This window comes from Microplitis mediator, chromosome 5 (genome assembly GCF_029852145.1).
Source record: "Microplitis mediator isolate UGA2020A chromosome 5, iyMicMedi2.1, whole genome shotgun sequence".
NCBI lineage: Eukaryota > Metazoa > Arthropoda > Insecta > Hymenoptera > Braconidae > Microplitis > Microplitis mediator.
Genome location: NC_079973.1, coordinates 539,223 through 560,105, shown reverse-complemented (window position 1 = coordinate 560,105; position 20,883 = coordinate 539,223). Strand labels below are relative to the sequence as shown.

Below are 20,883 nucleotides of genomic sequence, written 5' to 3'. Positions count from 1 at the left end.
CATTAGGTCATTTGCAGGTCATACATTACTATGCGATTGAAAGAGCCAAAGGTATATTCATTCATTACACAATGGACTTCTATATACATTTTTAAACATATATGTAATAAATTTTTTCAAAAATCTAGTAAAATAAACATTTTTTTCCGGCAGTAATTGAAAATTTTCAATCAGGATTTTTAAATTTTCATTTAAAAAATCAAATTTATAAAAATTTCAATTGACTGATTTTGACGGCAGCAAAATATCACGTGTGAAAATATCAGACAGTAAATTATCATTTGGTCAAATATCGCAATTTTTTAATCTCCCAGGTCAACAAATAACTTAAAATTGACTTTTTTTGACCTACATGGATACTAAGTAGGCCAACTTATCCAAAAACAAGTCAAAAATGAATGAAAAACGCGTTTCATTTTGACTTGCTTTTGGAAAAATTTATCTAAGTGCCCATGTACGTCAAAAAAGTCAAATTTGACTTGATTTTGGATTAATTGACTTAAGTTTAGGTCAAAAAAATCAATTTTGTTATTTTTTCGACCCGGGATCATATAAAAAAATTTATTTATTAGTATAAAAAATACTAGGCATTAAATATCGATATCATAATTTCTTTTACGCATGATATTGATACGCTTCGAAATTCCGATAGATGATAATTAGGCAGAGACGTTTTCCTATGTGACATTTTTTCGTGTGACATTTAGTCGCGAAGCGAAAAAAATGAGGCAATAAGATTCGTATGATTAAAAGTAATATCAATAATAGCAATGGTGTTGGTTGTAAAAAAAATAGTTTGAGTAAGAGCAGATATATAGAAGAGTAAAAAAAAAAGAATTGCTGTGGCATTAAAATTTATGTGGAGAGGGATATGAGCGAGTGTTACAAACTCGGTTGCTAAACTCTTTTAGTCTTTAACGAAGACCCTTTCTCGTCGGTATCTCAGCTATTCAAATTAAACATATTTTTTATAAAAAAAAATAATTTAAACTTTGACCGAGTGACTAAAATGTGAAGTGAATTTCGGGAAGTGAATTAAAAAAAAAATTTTTATTTTCAAAAATAATTAAATACTTTTTGGTGACAAATTAACTTTTTAAAAAATGTCAGATGCAATTGCCAAGTTGCCTTTAAATAACATTAATGGCAATACATCGAAAATAATATCACCTAAAGAGCGCGTAAGTTTAAATTAACTTATTGTTAATAAATAATATTTTGAAACTCATTTCCTTCATTAATTATTTATTTTTAAATTAATTATATTATTTAGCAATTAATAAATTAATTATTTATAGAATGATTTTTAAATTTTAATTGACTTATTGTTCGGGAAATATGTACACTAGGTGTAATTGCCCTCAATTGCGATGAAACTTTTTTTTATTTGAGATGTTATCTGTAAATATGCAAGTGCAAATAGTCTATTTAATTAGAAAATGGTGATACTGGATATGGTGAAAGCGCGAATAGATCTCTAGCGAGGAGTTTATTGTTTGAGGCGGGAAAATAATATTTTGAATTTGTTGGTTAGTAGGTCATTGTTATTACCGTGTTTATTAACTATGAATTGTCTTTGTAATTGCAACATTCACATTAGATTGCTATTACAATCATAAATCACTTTATAATTGTCTTTTGTCTCTGCTCTCTAATTTTCATACATTATTATTATTATAATTATTATTATTACAATAAATGTATATAATGTATGATAATTGGACAGGGAGTTTTATTTCCTACAAGTTTAGTTTGTATAAAAAAATTTAATTGATTTTTTAAATTGTCATTTAACAACTGGAAATTTTTTTCCATGCAGTTTTTTTTCTCGGGGCTGTATCTTTTAAACTATCGACTCTGCGGTATTTTATAAAGAAACCGAAAATGTAGAAAATTGAATTTCCTACAATTTCGATATCCATAAAAATTTTTGTAAGATCAATAGTTTAAAAGTTACAGGTCTTTGAACAACTGATTGTTTGAAAAATTTGCTAACTTTTTTTCGGTGTGATTTTTCTTTAGAGCGGGCGATATTTTTCAAACTATTGACTCTACGGTATTTATTATGAGGACTGAAGTTGTAGATAATTGAATTTCCTTTCCAAAAATCATAGACAACGTATATTTATTTGGAATACTTCCTCAGATATCGAATAATTAATTATTGATTCTAATTTTGAGCTAAATAATTGATTCATTTTTTGAAAAAAATCATAAAAGTTCTGGAATATTTTCAAATATTTAAGTAGAGCAGAAAAAGCTGAAGGATTAAAGGTTCAATTATTAACCGTATATGCGCAACAGTCGCTTTTTATTGATTTTAATAAACTACAACTCGTAGTAAAATTAAATCCAACGTGTTTGATAAATAATTCTGTAGTATTTGTAAAGATAATACGTCTTAATTCCTAAAAAACAACGTCATCAAATATTATTTAATCAAATATTATATTAGTAGTAATAATAATAATAACACTAAAACTTATTCAAATATAAAAAAAGTTATGCGTGTAAACACAATATATTTCGTAACTTTCTCAAAAGTTATAGAAAATATTTAACGTTATTTTTTTTTTACCTCGATATGTTTTTAAATTCAAGGCTAGTGATTTTAAAAAGTAAACAGATTAGTCTATTAAGTAAAATAATCATCAGTAATTATAGTTGCAATTGTAAAAATAATTTTTTAAAAAATTTTTTTGGAAAATTAAGTTCAAACGTATTATACAAAAATGTATCTCTATTCCATTCAAGTCCATTAATTTTAACGGCTTCAAACCAGTGAGTATTTCATATATAATTAACATATAGATGAGAAAAAAAATTTATATCCTTTTTATTATTTTATTTTCGTAGATAGAAATTTAGATACCGTAGTAACGTTTTTTTTTGCAAATATTTTACCGCTAAGTTATAAATAAAAATTCAATACATATATATATACAATATATATATAGATATTTAATTAAATCAAAGTAAAAAAAAAATTTGAGTGTTTTTTTACAAGAATTAATTTTTTAAACTTTAAAACGACTGTATCTTTTGAATAATTAATTTCACAGTAATTTTACAAGATACAAAAATTTTAGGAAATTAAATTTCCTGTAATTTTGATATCAATAAAAATTTTCATACAACCAATATTTCAAAAGTTACAGCTGTTTTAAAAAAAACCTAATTTCGGTAATGATCAAAAATTATAAAAAAGTTTAAATTTAAAAATTAAAATAATAATTAAATAGACGCGAATAAAAAAATAAAATAAATAACGGCTGATTTAATAAATAATCGCGAATTAAGATATTCGGAGACCTTGTAATTTTGGAGTATTTCACATTAGAATTTATTTCATAACGGCAGCTTGCGTATACGCAAAAGATAAACTTTCTCTTTTAAACAGCAACCTGTATTCTGTATAGATGCAATTTTTCTTCTCTGCACTGACCATACCGGTGTCAATGTACTTTACTGGCATAATGTCGATGTTACCACGAGTAAATGAGATAAAGGTCCGTGAAACTTTCAAACCGCTATTTTCTCTCCTATCCACTCGGTGCTCGGTACTTTGATAGACAGAGTCTATTATTATCCTCTGTACACGGGAAAAAATGCTGGAGTAGAATTTACCACACCAAACTAGTAAAAATTTTACTACACTTTGTGGTCGCCGCAATGACAACTGTAGTAACATAAGCCACAGTGTGCGTGATATTTTACTACTATAGGAGTTCTGCTTACTACTGTAATGTGGTAAAACTTTGTAGTTTCCACAACTACTCAATGTAGTATAAAATACTTATTTTGTGGTTTTGGGAACCACACAATTTTATATGAATTGGTATCTGTTACTATTTTTGGAGCCCACAATACCAGATTACTTGTACAATCTACTCCAATGTGTGGTAAAATGATTGAAAGAAGAAAATAACAGCGCCACCTATAACTTTTTTACTCCATTCTGTGGGTATTCTCAACTTGTGTCATTGTATTTATTATTATAAATAATATTATAAAACATTATAAATAATAATATTTATAATTAAAAATATTTATATACATAATTAAAAATCGAGGCGTGCAATTATAATTTATATAATTTAAAAAAAATATATATATAACAAATATAATACAAAAAAATTTGTTTTGTATTACCTGTCATTCTTCCTTTTGCTTACCTCACCTACAACTTCTATTAAATTTTATTTCTATGCTCTTATCAGTGAATCGTGATTTTAATGCAATTTTTCAAATCATTGCCTATTGAGTATTTGTTATTTATTAGAATTATAACTTTTAAATCGATGTTTTTTATATTTTCTATTAATAAAAATTAATACTTAATTATTCTAAGTTTATGCTTATACGAGAATTTATTAATTACAAATATATTTTTAAAATTATCATTATCGGGTATTGATAAAAAGTAGGCTTTTGAAATTTAAGTCCTTATTATTTTAAGTTATTCATTAATAAATTCATTTTTATATCCTTTAATTTGATATACTATAAGTCTGAAGAATCTAAGATTAATTTTTATATTTTTATAACGTTTTCAATATCATAAAAACTAATGATCGTTATCTAACAGATATTTAATTAATACATTACGAATAAAATATATTCTACTATGTTGTGGAGTAAAATGAACCACAGTGGTTATTTAATGCTAGTTCTTATTACTACTTACTGTAGTAAATGTGTGATGTCCCATCGCGATCCACCTGCCCGATCGAAATGACCCCTCGCGGAGTTAACAAACAATCTCTTACGCGGGTTATTTAAATATAATTATATTTAAATAAATCGTGGGAAATTCTTGGGTTTTTCGGAAGTAATAAATAAGAGTAATAAAACATCTGGTCACTCGAAGCTTGTTTAAAATAAAATTATAAACGAAAAAACCATAAAAGGAACTTATGTTTGAAATCCTTTGTTCGTTAAAATTAAGAGAAAGTTTTGTAGACATTTGTAAGTTATTTATAAAAATTCCGTGTATTTTGTATTTAAGTAGTTTTAGAGATTCAAGTACCCTGCCATAAATTTTAATAAGAAAATTTCTTAAAACTGTTATGTATAAAAAACTTGAGTAATGGAGGGTAAGCCGATTAGAGACCGCAATAAAATTCGAGCGGTCCAAACATCTGTAAGGGTGAAAGCCTTGGACCTAATGGCGGGAAATACCACATGACTCCAGACAACGTAGCAACTGTAGAAAAGGATCGACCAAGCCACGGAACGGAGGATTCAACCTCGAGGGGCGGAGATACTCTGTGACGTCATGAGGCCCCGACTACGTCCCCACATCAGCCAATAAGAAAACCTTACCCCGCCATAGTCTCCAGGGCTGACGCCCCTTCTAACTTAGAATAATTTTAAGATTGATTTTGTAAGGCAGAATTAGCCAGAAGCTCGAGCGCGAACGTCGTTGTACTAAGCAAAGATATACTTACAATTAAAAATTGTTCAACCAACTTAGAAAACCTCGTTTTTTCTGAACAGCCTTTCACCAATTCATAATCAACCTACCAGAGCTGAGTATTTAAATACTCCCGGGCGAAGTGGCCCTAGTATACGCGAATTAATTTATAGAGAATTAATTAATCGACCTCCCGATAGGTGGAGGTCATAACAAAATTGGTGTCAGAAGTGGGATTCGCCGGCTTTGGTACGCGATTCAAATTGGTGAATAAATAAAATAATCAAGTTGGTGAAAATATACAAACAATAAAAAGTTAAATCAGTGACTGTGGAAGTGAATAAGTGTAATAAACTTTGAGTGTTTTAAAATAAATTACTGCGGACTCATATTAAAGACAAATAGTTTATTTATCAACATTTATTTGTACATTAGATCAGTGAACTGCTAAAATAGAATAAATAAATTAAGTACTTATTAAAAACAATTTTTAAATATAATTTCTTGAAACTGAAAAGTGAAAAATAATTAGTTTTATCGTGAAAAGTTAAAAGTGAGAAATAAATCTGAAGATAAATTATCAATTTCATTGTAAAACATTTTATCATCAGTGACGTCAATACAAAATTGCAGTTACCATTGACCAGCCACCACTCTCTCAGGGGTTTTTTGTGCGTTTCCCTCTGAGCGAAGGACAGATGTCGGAGTTGGGTGATTCCAGTTGTCGCACAAGTAAATCTCTGCGAATCACGGGCATTTAAAAGGAGTAAAAATTTTTGATCGAGTTAGACACTTCAAATCCAAGTCAAACGAGAAGGAATATTTAAATGTTAACATCCGTATTCAGCTTCTATAGGCAATTCTCAATTACCATCAAAATATCTACAAGCAGGAGTTCATCGCCACCTACAATATCTACAAGCAGGAATTCATCGCCACCCACAATATCTACAAGCAGGAGTTCATCGCCACCGACAATATCTACAAGCAGGAGTTCACCACCATCCAACGATCTACAAGTGCCACATCTACTACATCAGAATAAATTTCCATCGCAGTATTAACATAAGTACCTTAAATATTGTAAACCATAGATATAAGAATTGTCGTAATTTTAAATTTCTCTTGAGTGACCAGTAGTAAATAAGTAATTTACCGTAAAATCAATTTCAACCCATATAAATACATAGATATATATATACATATTTACCAATCAAAATGCCACCTGCACGTAGTACACGTAGAGCAAGTCGTCGTAACGATCCCGTCGCTACCCCACCCGTTCGAGTCACGCGTCGGCAAAATCGTAATAACGACAACGATAGAGCCGAAGTACCAGATAATCAATTAAATAACGATCCGGTAATTGTCCCCCCACCTCCTGCGCCGGCTGCCGTATCAATCGCATCGACCAGTTCAGACGCGGGTTCGTCTAATTATAATGTCCTATCGAATGCTTCAGATATTGAAATCACCGCTAATTCATCATCATATATGAACTTGAAACTAGCTATCGATCTTGTCCCGCGATTTGACGGTAGATCTAGTACATTGTCAAAATTTATTAAGCAAAGCAAACTTGCAGATTCTCTAATCCACCCCCGGGATAAAATTAATTTACTCGCGTTAATCCGGAATAAAATTGAGGGTCAAGCAGACCAGTTGATCGCGAATCGAAACGACCCTGAAAATCTTGACGAACTGATTAGCCTCTTAAAAAACTCTTTCTCACGGACATTTGACGTAGAACATATACATGATGAACTAAAGGGTTTAAAACAAAGAGACAATGAGACTATCGAGTCATACGGAGCTCGAGTCAGTGAAATTCTGGGCCGTGGTATGGAAGCCATAAAAGAAAAATATAAAACTTCGGAAGCCGTCGGTGTTAGGGTTCTTTTAAATCACGCCGCTATTACGGGATTCACGCGCGGACTTCAGAGTTCACTTTTAAGTTCGCTTATTACTCGGGATGAGCCGGACTCGTTAGCTAAAGCAATGAATATCGCGTCACTTCTTGAACGAGAAGCAGAAAATCGAAAATCCTTATTCGGTTCGAATCAACATCAACATCCACCTTATATCAGAGCTCATAACCGGGGAGCTAGAGTCAACTCCATTATCGGGAACAGAATATTAAAATGCTTTCATTGCGATCAGCCGGGTCACTTGAAAATAAACTGCCCTGATTGGAAGCAGCAGAAACAGCGTGAACCGCGAGACCAGGTATACTGTGACTTTTGCTCTAGACGCGGTCATATCGAAGACAATTGTTTTAAGAAAGATCCGAGTAAACGCAAGACCAGTAAATACTATAGACCTAACACTGAACAAAATGATTTAAACGCGAACAACGTTCCGCGGACGAACGCAACTCGGAACGGCGAAGTGATCCTGCGTTCACAATCAACCGGATTAATTACCAACTAAAAACAGATCAAACTGCAGAATTACCGGTAATCACTCTGAATAATAATGATCTCTTAAATAATCAAGCTTGTTTTCTTATTGACACGGGAGCTCAATTAAATCTAATTAAAACAAATGCCATCAGCTCGGATATACGCATTAATTCTAATATAATTTATAATCTCACCGGGATCGGGTCCGGAACGATACGTACCGTCGGCGAGACAGAGCTCATGGTACGTGAGATACCGATAAAATTCCAGGTAGTTCAGAGCACGTTCCCGATCGAACAATCCGGTATACTCGGTACTCCATTCCTACGAAAACAAGAGGCTCAATTAAATTTTAAAAACGATTTATCGGGAAATTTAATATTAGGTAACGAACAGATAGACTTTTACGGACATACATCACATTATTTACCTCCTAGAACAAAAAAATTAATAACTATTAAAATAAAAAATGACAGGAAAGAAGCTGGTTATATCGAAAAAATAAATGCTGGACCTGGAGTTCATCTAGGTGAAGTTCTAGCTACGCCAAAAGACGGATACGTCAAAATTTTTGCGATCAATACCTTGACCAGCGCAGTCGATCTAACAATTCCGTCGGTAGAAATCGAAGATTTTGAAGCGTTGCCCCCGTCTCCTCGAACGGCGCGTACGGGATCTCCCAAGAACGTAACTGACCAAGCAGCAGCTCAACGATTCGCCTTGTTAACTGAATCTCTTAACCTCGACAATCTAAACGAAATAGAAAAAATAAGTATTTTAGAAATAGTGAAACAATTTTCATACCAATTTCACCTTCCGGGCGATAAACTTCAGGCTACAGACGTGACGAAACATAAAATTATTACGACGGACGAAGTACCAATAAATACAAAACAATATCGGAATCCGCAGGTACTCAAAAATGAGGTACAGAAACAAGTAAACGAGCTTCTCTCGTCTAATATAATTCGAAACTCAGACTCTTCCTACAACTCACCGGTTTGGATTGTTCCTAAAAAACCCGATTCATCAGGTAATCCGCGGTGGCGCATGGTAATTGACTACCGCGGGTTAAATGATAAAACGATCAGTGACGCGTACCCACTTCCAAATATAACCGATATCCTCGACCAGCTGGGTGGCGCGAAGTATTTTACCATCCTCGATCTTGCTTCAGGGTTTCATCAGATACTGATGGACCCCGACTCACGGCATAAAACAGCATTTTCTACCCCCTACGGTCATTATGAATTCAATCGCATGCCATTTGGGCTGAAAAACGCGCCCGCGACATTCCAACGGCTTATGGACCGTGTACTCACCGGGCTCCAAGGAGTCGAAATGTTCGTGTACATGGACGACATTGTTGTATATTCCATTTCTCTGGAAGAGCATTCGCGGAAACTAAAAAAATTGCTAGCTCGTCTACAAAATGCTGGTCTCGCTTTATCACCAGAAAAATGTCACTTTCTTCAAAAGGAAATAGTATATCTGGGTCATCTTATCACACATGAAGGAGTTAAACCTGATCCGCAAAAAATTCGTGCAGTTAAAGATTTTCGTGTCCCTAAAAACAGAAAAAATATCAAATCATTTTTGGGATTAGTGGGTTATTATAGACGATTCATAAAAGACTTCGCGAAAGTAGCGAAACCATTAACGCGTCTTTTGAAGAAAGACATAAAATTCGACTGGGGCGATGCCCAGCAAAAATCATTCGAGACTCTCAGAGACACAATTTGTACTCAACCCGTACTCCAATATCCTGACTTCCAACAACCGTTCGTAGTAACTACCGATGCGTCAAATTTCGCACTCGGTGCCGTATTGAGCCAAGGGCCAATAGGTAAAGACCTCCCGATCTCTTACGCGTCACGGACCTTATCAAAATCGGAAATTAATTATTCAACTACCGAGAAAGAACTTCTCGCGATAATTTACGCCGTTCGACACTTCCGACCGTATCTTTATGGACGTCGATTCACTTTAGTAACCGATCACCGGCCACTCCTGTGGCTCCACAATACTAAAGATCCCGTTTCTAAATTGTTAAGATGGAGAATCAAATTAAATGAATATGATTTCGAAATAGTTTTCAAACCAGGTAAAATTAATTCAAATGCTGACTCTCTTTCACGTAATCCAGTTGACAGCATAACAGACGAAACTTTAAAAGCACAAATTAATTCAGATAAAATACTTAAAATCAGCTCTAGAGGTCTGGAATCGGTACTTGACTGCGCAGACAAGATACCAGTTGTAGATCTCGCCACGAGTGAAAATGTCGAGACAGAAAAGAATTCATTTTTAGCAGAGGCATTTGTTGGTTCAATTTTTCTCGCGGAGAAACCCCTTTTGACTGATGTAGACATAGAGATAACGAGTAAAAACAGTTTAAGTGCAACTCCAACGTGCTCGAAATTAAGTAAAGGGGTCCAACACACATATCCGGAACCTCGATACAGCAGAGATCGTAACAGCGGAATGTGGTGCGGACCAGGTTCATGTAATAAGGCTCTCCACGTTCGTTCGGAACCTCAGCTCTTAGGAGACTGTAACAGCGAGCTCTCGTGGAAGTCAAATTTAAGTAAAGATGGTTTACACACATATCCGGAACCTCGATACAGCAGAGATCGTAACAGCGGAATGTGGTGTGAACCAGGTTCATATGATAAGACCTTGCACGTACATCCGGAACCTCAGGCCACAGAAGTCTGTAACAGCGGAGTACGGTGGTGCGAGGCAAGTGATAAGAGCACGCTGGAGGTTTGCCAGGCAATGTATAGAAAAAGAAAACTAGATGACGTAATTGACGACAGTACAAACCATAAGCAGACGAAAAATACTTACCTGGAGATTCGAAAGATCTTAGCCATAGTCCCATTACGATTTTCCTATACTAAAGACAGTTTAATTTTGCGTAAAGATAACATCATCCAATTTATATCAGCAGACTGTACACATATACCTAAATCGAGTAGAGAGTTACTCCAGCAAGGCGTGTTTACTGTGGAAGAACTACTCCAACACCCGAGAAACGTGGGAGAAGCTCTTGCCACTCGGTGGAATGTAAATTACATTTTTCATTTAATAATTAAAAACACTAGAAACGAGCGCGCGGATATTGGTAACGTAGAAAGTAGTATCGCAGCCTTAAAACATCTAATGGAGCATGTAAACGTGAAAACCGCAAGTCTTTCTAAAGCACAAAATGAACACTCTCAGCCTTTCTGGAAATTGTTAGAACAAAACCTCAAAGATAAATTCGCGAATGAAAACTATAATTTCACGATTTGTACGGGCGAAATCAGATTCCCGCCGGTAAACGAGCAAAAGAATATTATTAAAGAATATCATAATTCGGTAGTCGGAGGACATTTTGGAGTCAGGAAGTTATACAATCGCGTTCGGGAAGATTTCTACTGGAAAAATATGAAGAATGATATAGAAAATTTCGTCCGAACTTGTAATAGTTGCCAATCGAACAAACTAGTACGCGTAAAAACTAAACAGCCAATGAGGATAACCGACACCCCAGAGGAAGCGTTCGATAAAATACAAATGGATATAGTGGGTCCCCTACCTGTAACCCTTGACGGAAACCGCTATTTATTAACTATCCAGGATAACTTGACAAAGTACTCTGATGCGATCCCCATCCCGAGAATGGACTCAGTAACGGTCGCTACCACCTTTGCGAAACATTTTATTGCACGGTTCGGATGCCCAAAAGCTATCCATACTGATCAAGGTAGTAATTTTACCAGTCAGATGATGAAGACCTTCTGCCAAATCTTTAAAATCAATCAAATTAAGTCCACGGCATTCCACCCGCAATCACTAGGGTCTCTCGAGCGAGCCCACCACGTATTCATCCAATATCTAAAACACTATTGTAAAGATGAAGATTGGGATCAATGGATAGTGTTTGGTATGTTTTCATACAATACCTCAGTTCACGAATCCACCGGTTTTACACCTCATGAATTAATATTCGGGAAAAAGGCTCGTATTCCTTCAGAATTCGCCAAAGAAAAGATCCCAAAGACATATATACAGTATTTTGACGACCTTTTTAATAAGATTACTATTACGCAGGCCACTGCCGCGGAAAACCTTCAAGCCGCTAAAAATCGTTCCAAAGCCTATTATGACAGAAACCAAAATCCGAAAACCTTCAAGGTCAATGATCTCGTATATTTATTAAAAGAGCCGAGACTGTCGAAGTTCGATCGCCAATGGGACGGTCCCTATGAAATAATTGAAGTATTTGATGACTTAAATGTAATGATAGCTTTAAACAATAATAGAACGAAAATAGTACATACCAACAAATTAAAACTTGCCCATATCCGCCTCGAGGATAACCCAAATAGTTCAGACGAGAGCAATGACGAAGCGTAAAATAAAATAAATTGTAATTCGCGTAGATTAGGAATAAACTGTTCTGAGTGCCTGAGCGATATCATTTGTATCTGTGTGTGCAAAGTAGTTAAATGTAATTCATCATACACGGGATAAAAAGCAATTTTGATGCGACCTAAAAAATAAAATTAATTTAATTTAGCCCTAAGTAAAGTAGGAAATTAATAAAAAGCAATATCTTAAAATTAAAATAAGCTAGGTGTTTCGACAAATGTAAACAAATGTTCAGGTTATGGTATTTAGACAACAACATTGTAATTAAAAACAAATTAATTGTACTAACCTTATCTTTAGAACATGAAACGTAATGTTAAGATATACATTTAATCTTCATTTGTGATTTTTTTAAATGGATGTGCTTTTGTGATCAATTCTAATGTCAAGTACATGTGTATGTTTTGATCTCTCGAGAGAGTATAAAGCTGTTACTGTATGTAACACCTTTAAAATAAGGGGGAAGGTGTGATGTCCCATCGCGATCCACCTGCCCGATCGAAATGACCCCTCGCGGAGTTAACAAACAATCTCTTACGCGGGTTATTTAAATATAATTATATTTAAATAAATCGTGGGAAATTCTTGGGTTTTTCGGAAGTAATAAATAAGAGTAATAAAACATCTGGTCACTCGAAGCTTGTTTAAAATAAAATTATAAACGAAAAAACCATAAAAGGAACTTATGTTTGAAATCCTTTGTTCGTTAAAATTAAGAGAAAGTTTTGTAGACATTTGTAAGTTATTTATAAAAATTCCGTGTATTTTGTATTTAAGTAGTTTTAGAGATTCAAGTACCCTGCCATAAATTTTAATAAGAAAATTTCTTAAAACTGTTATGTATAAAAAACTTGAGTAATGGAGGGTAAGCCGATTAGAGACCGCAATAAAATTCGAGCGGTCCAAACATCTGTAAGGGTGAAAGCCTTGGACCTAATGGCGGGAAATACCACATGACTCCAGACAACGTAGCAACTGTAGAAAAGGATCGACCAAGCCACGGAACGGAGGATTCAACCTCGAGGGGCGGAGATACTCTGTGACGTCATGAGGCCCCGACTACGTCCCCACATCAGCCAATAAGAAAACCTTACCCCGCCATAGTCTCCAGGGCTGACGCCCCTTCTAACTTAGAATAATTTTAAGATTGATTTTGTAAGGCAGAATTAGCCAGAAGCTCGAGCGCGAACGTCGTTGTACTAAGCAAAGATATACTTACAATTAAAAATTGTTCAACCAACTTAGAAAACCTCGTTTTTTCTGAACAGCCTTTCACCAATTCATAATCAACCTACCAGAGCTGAGTATTTAAATACTCCCGGGCGAAGTGGCCCTAGTATACGCGAATTAATTTATAGAGAATTAATTAATCGACCTCCCGATAGGTGGAGGTCATAACAAATGGTACTACAGGTTGTGTACCACAGTGTACTAGTAACTGTTACTAAGCGTGTAGTCATCCTATATATTACTAGTCAGTGTAGTAAATGGAACTCCATTTGTAGTAAATTTAACTACACATTTTTTTCCGTGTACTTATATACATATACATTTTTTTATATTTATTTTTATTACTATTTATTTTGTGCAACTGGTTGCTCGTTAAATTATTGGAGTAAAAATTATTGCTTTTAAAAAAATTTTATTGATATTTCCTTTTTTTTTTAGGAATCAATAATCGATATAATCGAAAAAGAATTGTTTAGAATTCTAATTATTTTCAAACCGTAATAATAATAAATTTTTTTATATCAATTGTAAAAAAATTAAAAAATAAGGAAGTAAAAATTTTTAAATAAATTTCAAGAGATAAATGGTCGGTAATAAAAAAAAAAAAAAAAAATTAAAGTAATTATTGTGAAAACTTGAACTCGAATCTTATACAATAATGAAAAAGGAAGCGGACAAATGAGACAAGTAACATGAAGCATACAGCACACGATACAAACTCGAGTTACCGTCAATAATAATTTCAATTTCGTTCAATTATTGAACCACACGATAAGTCTGCTATACAAATATTATCTCCTCCATCTCACAGATTTACAAAACTCCATCAATCATCCAACTATTTTTTCTCTCCGTAAAAAAAAATCTCTTCGATTAATTAAATAAATAAAAATTGGTGACAAAAAAAATTTTTATGACCTCAATCAAAAACTAGTAATTTAAATTAAAAAAAAAAAAATCATCTATAAAAATATCAAACAATACTCAACAATATATATGCATACGTACATATATATATAGTATAGTTACCTACTGTTATTTCTCATTCCACGTGTTAAAAAAAAAAAAACAGGACGTCGAGAGGGGAGAACCGACATCGAAAGGAGGCGATAACTCCCGCAGATCGACGAACGGTTCAGTGGACGTGGGATCGGCAGCCGCGCAACCTGGTGTCACCACTCTCAGTGGTTCCTCATCGACACAGAGTACCACCGCGAGTGCTGGTTCAAGTACTTGCCGCGCAATTGCCCGGACCTTCCGGCAAATCGTCTCAGCGATGCTCTTGCTGGGACTCCTCGGGGGACTCGTCGCCCTCGTCTGGATCTACATGGGGCCCATTTTCGTCCTACAACTTATCCTAGTCGTAATCACCGCCTACTTTGTGTCCGGTGGACGACTCAGGTGGTTCTACGTAGCCTTCAAAACAGCTCCCAGAGATATCAAGTGGGTATTTAAATTAATTATTACGCTCGTCATTATTTAAAACACGACTTTTCGCGGTAGTTCTTTAAACTTTGATAAGATAAGATAAGCGCGTGTTGTTTTTTTTTTATTTTTATCTCAATGTTTTTTTTTTTTTCTTTTTGTTTAAGTAGAGTCGGAATTGAAGTCGAGAATAATAATATTGTGATGCAGTTGTTTGGGCGCAAGAGAAAGCGGGATTTTGATATAACGGGACGTATGTAGTCTACTTCTTTGCGGAATTAATATGCCGGTTAAAATATTAACATAAATTACTATTTCATTACTTTATATAATTATTGTTAATAATTCAAATTCTTCATAATAAATGTCAATGTCAAGCCTATCATTTTTTTTTCTTTTTTTTTTAGTAATTCACTGTACTTTGATCGGATAAAAATAGACTTGACATCAGATTATTTCGACAAGAATAAAGAAAATATTTTTTTTTTTTCAATTAAAATTAAATATTTTATAAATTTGAATTATAAATGTTTGTCTGATGATAAGGATAAAGATTGTTCTAATGAATAAATAATTTTATTAAATTACCATTAATTAAAATTGAAAAACGTAAATTTTTTGCTAACCGGTTTCATTTAAGTCGACCTAGATAAATTATAAAAAAATATATTTAACATTAAAAAAACGTTATCAAGTAATTGACGGCAGCCATTTTTCATTAAATTTTTAAGTTAAAAATGTCTATTGTAATTACTATCGTTTTTGTTGTAAAATGAAATAATTTATTACGTGAATGAGGAAAAATTTTATTATAAATCATCAATTGTTATGTAACGTTTGCATGCCTGAGAAAATTGATTCGTTATAAATTTTTTGCAATAACATTTAATGGAAATAATTTATTATTCATTTTTTCAGAGCTCTAATCAGATTTATTCGGCTGATGTGGTCGATAAAATGCCACGAGAAAAAAAATCGTAGTGTTGCTGATGTGTTTCAAGGATATGTTGCTAAACATCCCAATAAATGTTGTTTTGTGTTTGAAGATCGCGAATGGACTTACCAAGAGGTAACTGATTACTGATAATAATAATAACAATAAAAGTAATGAAATTTAAACAAGAAAAGACTCAAAGTTACTTTTCAAACCTTCAAATAGCTGTAACTTCGAAGCAATTGGTTTTACAGTAATTTTTATAAGAAATGAAATTGCAGGGAATTTAATTTACTACAATTTCAATCTCTGCAAGATTTTTTCTAAAACCCATACTTTAAAAGTTACAGCCATTTAAATAATTAGATAATTTTTTTTCAATTGTAAGAAAATTTTTTCCAAGTAAAATTAAAATATCTTCCAAATTATTAATTTTTAAATAATTTTCATAGAGATCAAAATTTTAGATAATCAAATTTCCTTTCCAACGAACATAAACAACGTGTATTTATCTCTAATAATTACTGAGCTATCGAATATTTGATTATTACTCATTATAATAAATAATAAGTAAAATAAATCATAAATTATGTTGATTAGTCAATGACACTTTAATTTAATCACTTAGAACAATGACTTTGAATTTATAATTACGGCCGTCATTATAAAAAATAAATATTTAAAAACGTAATTAAGATCAATTACAAGTGATAATATTGACCAGTAAATATTTAACTAAACCAATAGCTATTAACTCATCAGCATAAATAAACTCAGAAACATGAAACTCACTGTTTAAATAAAATATTAAAAATACTTGCATACAATACTAATCAAAGCTAACAACTGCTAACCACTAATTAATAAATTATTTTTCTTTTATTCATCAGATAGAAGACTTGAGCAATAAAGTCGCTTACGTTTTTAAAAGTCATGGCTACAGAAAAGGCGACGCAGTTGCTCTCCTAATGGAAAATAGACCAGAGTACGTCGCTATTTGGTTGGGTCTGAGTAAACTTGGTGTCATGATACCGTTAATAAATACAAATTTGAGAAAAACGTCATTACTTCATTGTATCAACGTCGCGCGCTGCCAAGCGCTTATTTTTTCAGACGAATTATCCGAATGTAATTATTAATAATTTATTACAGCCTTGTAATTTTTTTTAATTAAAAAAAACTAATTATCATTGTTATTATTAACGCAGCTGTGAGTGAAATAGCATCGTCATTAGACGCCAAAATAGCTCTATATAAATTTGACGGAAAACCGAATACAAATTCATCGGGACTTAAAGAAAAAGATTTGTCAGTACTGTTAGAAGATGCATCGTCATCACCACTGGTATTGCAAGAGAAAGGAACATATGAAGATAAATTAATGTATATATACACAAGTGGTACTACTGGTTTACCTAAAGCTGCTGTAATTACTAACTACAAGTAATGATTGTTTATAATTTATTTTATTTTTCATCACAACAGAAATTTATTCATTTTTTCTTCACCAGATTTATGTTCATAGTGGGTGCTATGTATCACATGGCGTTATTTAAAAGTTCCGACCGATTCTATACGCCTTTACCGTTATATCATACTGCCGGAGGAATTGTTGCTGTTGGTCAAGTTTTGTTACACGGCGCGACTTGTGTTATTAGAAAAAAATTTTCGGCTAGTGCTTACTTTGATGATTGTCGTAAATATAATTGTACGGTATGTATTTTATTATTTAATAATAATTAATGTATTTTTAATGTATTGAATTTTATTTTTAATTGGGGCCTGTAATTTTTTGACGTATAAGAGAATGGAGAATGAATTTTAAAACGTAATTTATGTAAAAAGGATGTGGAACACTAGTCACTTAATAAAGTGACTAATCAAGTGACCCTCGGTATTTAAATGTAGATGTATAACAGGAAATTTTTTTTACTAGGTAGCTCAGTACATCGGCGAAATGTGTCGTTACATTCTCGCCGCTCCGCCGAAACCCGAAGACAAGCAGCACAAAGTACGGGCGATTTTTGGCAATGGACTGAGACCGCAAATTTGGAGTGAATTTGTCGAGAGATTTAATATAAAACAAGTCGCTGAATTTTATGGAGCCACTGAGAGCAATGCCAACATAAGTAATTTTTTTTTTTTCATTCACTACACGGAAAGAAAATTATGGGAAGTTTTGCTATGCATTATGGGAATGGTTCCCATAATGGTATGGGAATAGTACCTATACTACTATAGGGATGGTTCCCATATATTATGGGAACCATCCCCATAATAGTATGAGAATAGTTCCCATACCATTATGGGAATTATTCCCATACTATTATGGGAATAGTTCCCATATTGGTATAGGAACTATTCCTATAATGTTATGGGAACCATCCCTATAATATCATAAAATTTTTTTTTTTGCACAATAGTGTAGAAATTTCCCAAAATTTGAATCTTCTTGAATGTTTTGTGCTGACAAAAAATTCTTGTTAAAAATTTTAATGTTTTTTTTGCCAAATACGATTTTTTTTTAATGTTTGAATTTTTGTTATTTTGTTTAATAATATTTCTGTGTATTGTAGAAGTGATTACCACACTTCTTTAAAATAATTTTTTCATGATAATATGGGAACCATTCCCATAATATTATAGGAATGGTTCCTATAATAGTATGGGAACTATTCCCATAATATTATGGGAATGATTCCCATAATGGTATACGAACCATTCCAATTGCATTATGGGAATAGTTCCCATACTATTATAGGAACCATTCCCATAATATTATGGGGATGGTTCCTATAATATTATAGAAAGTATTCCTATAATTATGGGAAACATTCCTATAATTATAGGAACCGCTCCCATAATTTATGGTCGTGATTCCTACAATGGTATAGGAAAAAATTTCACAAAATTATAGGAACCGCTGCCATAATTTTCTTTCCGTGTAGAGACGTTTTTTTTTAAATACTTGTAATTTATTTCTTTTTTTAATAGCGAATGTGGACAACAAAGTCGGAGCAATTGGTTTTGTATCGCGAATTATACCAGCAGTTTACCCGATTTCAATAATAAAAGTAAATGCTGATGGCGAACCGATCAGAGATGAAAAAGGACTTTGTCAAGAATGCAAACCGAGTATGTGTTAATTATTAAATAATTAATTAATTAAAGGCGGTATTAATTTATTTAAAATTTAATTTTTAATTTTTCAGATGAACCGGGTGTATTTATAGGAAAGATAATACCAAATAATCCACATCGAGCGTTTCTGGGATACGTCGACGAGAAAGCGTCTGAGAGAAAAGTTATACATGACGTATTCAAAAAAGGCGACTCGGCTTTTCATTCCGGTGACATTGTCGTGGCCGACGAATTCGGTTATCTATATTTCAAAGACAGGACCGGAGACACGTTCAGATGGAAAGGTGAAAATGTCTCGACGTCTGAGGTCGAAGCTATTCTAAGTAATCTCACTGATTATCGTGACTGCGTCGTTTATGGAGTCGAGGTAAATTTATTTTTTCATTTTTCTATTTACTTGGATTTTAAATTTTATTTTTTATTCAAAAGGTTACCGGCGCAGAAGGGAGAGCTGGTATGGCTGCTATTTTTGATGAAAATGAAACATTAGATATTAATGAACTATATAAAAATATTAAGGAAAATTTACCTTCGTACGCAAGACCGCAGTTTATACGAATTTTAACTAAAATAGATCTTACAGGTTTGTTTGATTGTTTATTTAAATTTAGGATTTGATTACTATCAAAAATTAATTAATAAGAGATTACTTTTAAATTCCTCACATATTTCTTTACTGAGTCGATTTTTCTTTACAAAAATTAAGCTAATCTTTAATTATTTGAAATTGATAAGAATCATTAATAATTTTTTTTTTTTCACTTTAATAGGAACATTTAAATTAAAGAAAAAAGATTTACAAGAAGAAGCTTACAACCCAAGAAAAGTAAACGACAAATTATATTACTTAGACGCTAAAACAGGATATCAATTAATAACACCCGAAGTTTACGATCAAATACTACAGGGAAAAATACGTTTTTAAAGAAAATAAACAAACAAGTGTACAAGTTTCGAGAAACAACAAAATAACTAAAAGAATGTCAGCAATGAGTAGTTAATTAATCGTAACGATTATGCAACACGCGCTTGCGAACATTGAGAGAAACTTAAATTAAAGCTCTTTAATAAAATTATTATTTGTAAATATATCAAGAGGAATATTAAAATAATCATTATTAAAGACATTGATGATGAATTTATATTTAAATATCATGACGGGTGTAGATGGTGATACTTAGGAAAAATAAATCCGGAGGTAATTAAATTAATTAGTATAAAAAACAAAAAAAAAGAAGAATGATCTGATCAAAAAATGACTGCCAGTATTTGGAAAAATAAACAGAAGAATAAAATGAATATTTTTTGGTAATCGCACAAAAGTCTTTCGATAATATTTTTTAAAAGTAATATTATTTTAAGTATAAGTAATCAATAAATATATAATTAATGCGTTAATTAATTTATAACAGCATCAGTTGGATGTGGTCTTTATAATTTAATTGTTATTATTTTTTTTTAGAATAAAAATCAAATATTTTATAAAAAAAAATATGGATATTTTATTTTTTTTTGCTACTATTTTATTTAGAGATTAGTTTTTTTTTAATGCTGAGTAAAACCGGTTCAAAGACATTGCAAGGAGGTCACAGTATCGCTTGGAAAAATAAACGTAATTATGTTTATGTCTTATGGGTGTGAGTAATGTGAGTGTGTGTGCACATGTTCATGTGTGTATGAGCATTATAAATATGGCGGAAGTCGTTTTCCAATACAATTAACTTCTTGTATTTTTCCTTGTTTTTATTTTAAAATTGACATAACGGTTAAACTATTGAGTTTACATTAAAATTTATTGAATAAATTTTCTAGCCAATTAAATTCTCTACAAAAAATGTCTTATATCATTTTACCGGAAATCGAATATTTAAGAAGTTAGAATATTTTTACCTCACAATTGAATTTTCATCAAAAAT

At 32.4% G+C, this 20,883-nt stretch overlaps 1 protein-coding gene across 2 annotated transcripts; it reads left to right on the top strand.

The window, feature by feature from the left end:
• The first annotated feature begins 917 nt into the window (after positions 1 to 917).
• LOC130667490 (long-chain fatty acid transport protein 4-like) lies at positions 918 to 20,459 on the top strand. Of its 2 annotated transcripts, XM_057469103.1 has the most exons (11): positions 918 to 1,181; positions 14,540 to 14,910; positions 15,811 to 15,961; positions 16,717 to 16,954; positions 17,035 to 17,269; positions 17,338 to 17,539; positions 17,763 to 17,955; positions 18,821 to 18,961; positions 19,039 to 19,334; positions 19,397 to 19,550; positions 19,738 to 20,459. In XM_057469103.1, the coding sequence occupies exons 1-11, from the start codon at positions 1,104 to 1,106 to the stop codon at positions 19,890 to 19,892; spliced, it is 2,214 nt and encodes a 737-aa protein (XP_057325086.1). In that variant the 5' UTR covers positions 918 to 1,103; the 3' UTR covers positions 19,893 to 20,459. The 2 variants fall into 2 exon arrangements, with proteins under 2 accessions (XP_057325086.1, XP_057325087.1); XM_057469104.1 differs by lacking the exons at positions 918 to 1,181; positions 14,540 to 14,910 and adding an exon at positions 15,127 to 15,145.
• Positions 20,460 to 20,883: the final 424 nt, after the last annotated feature.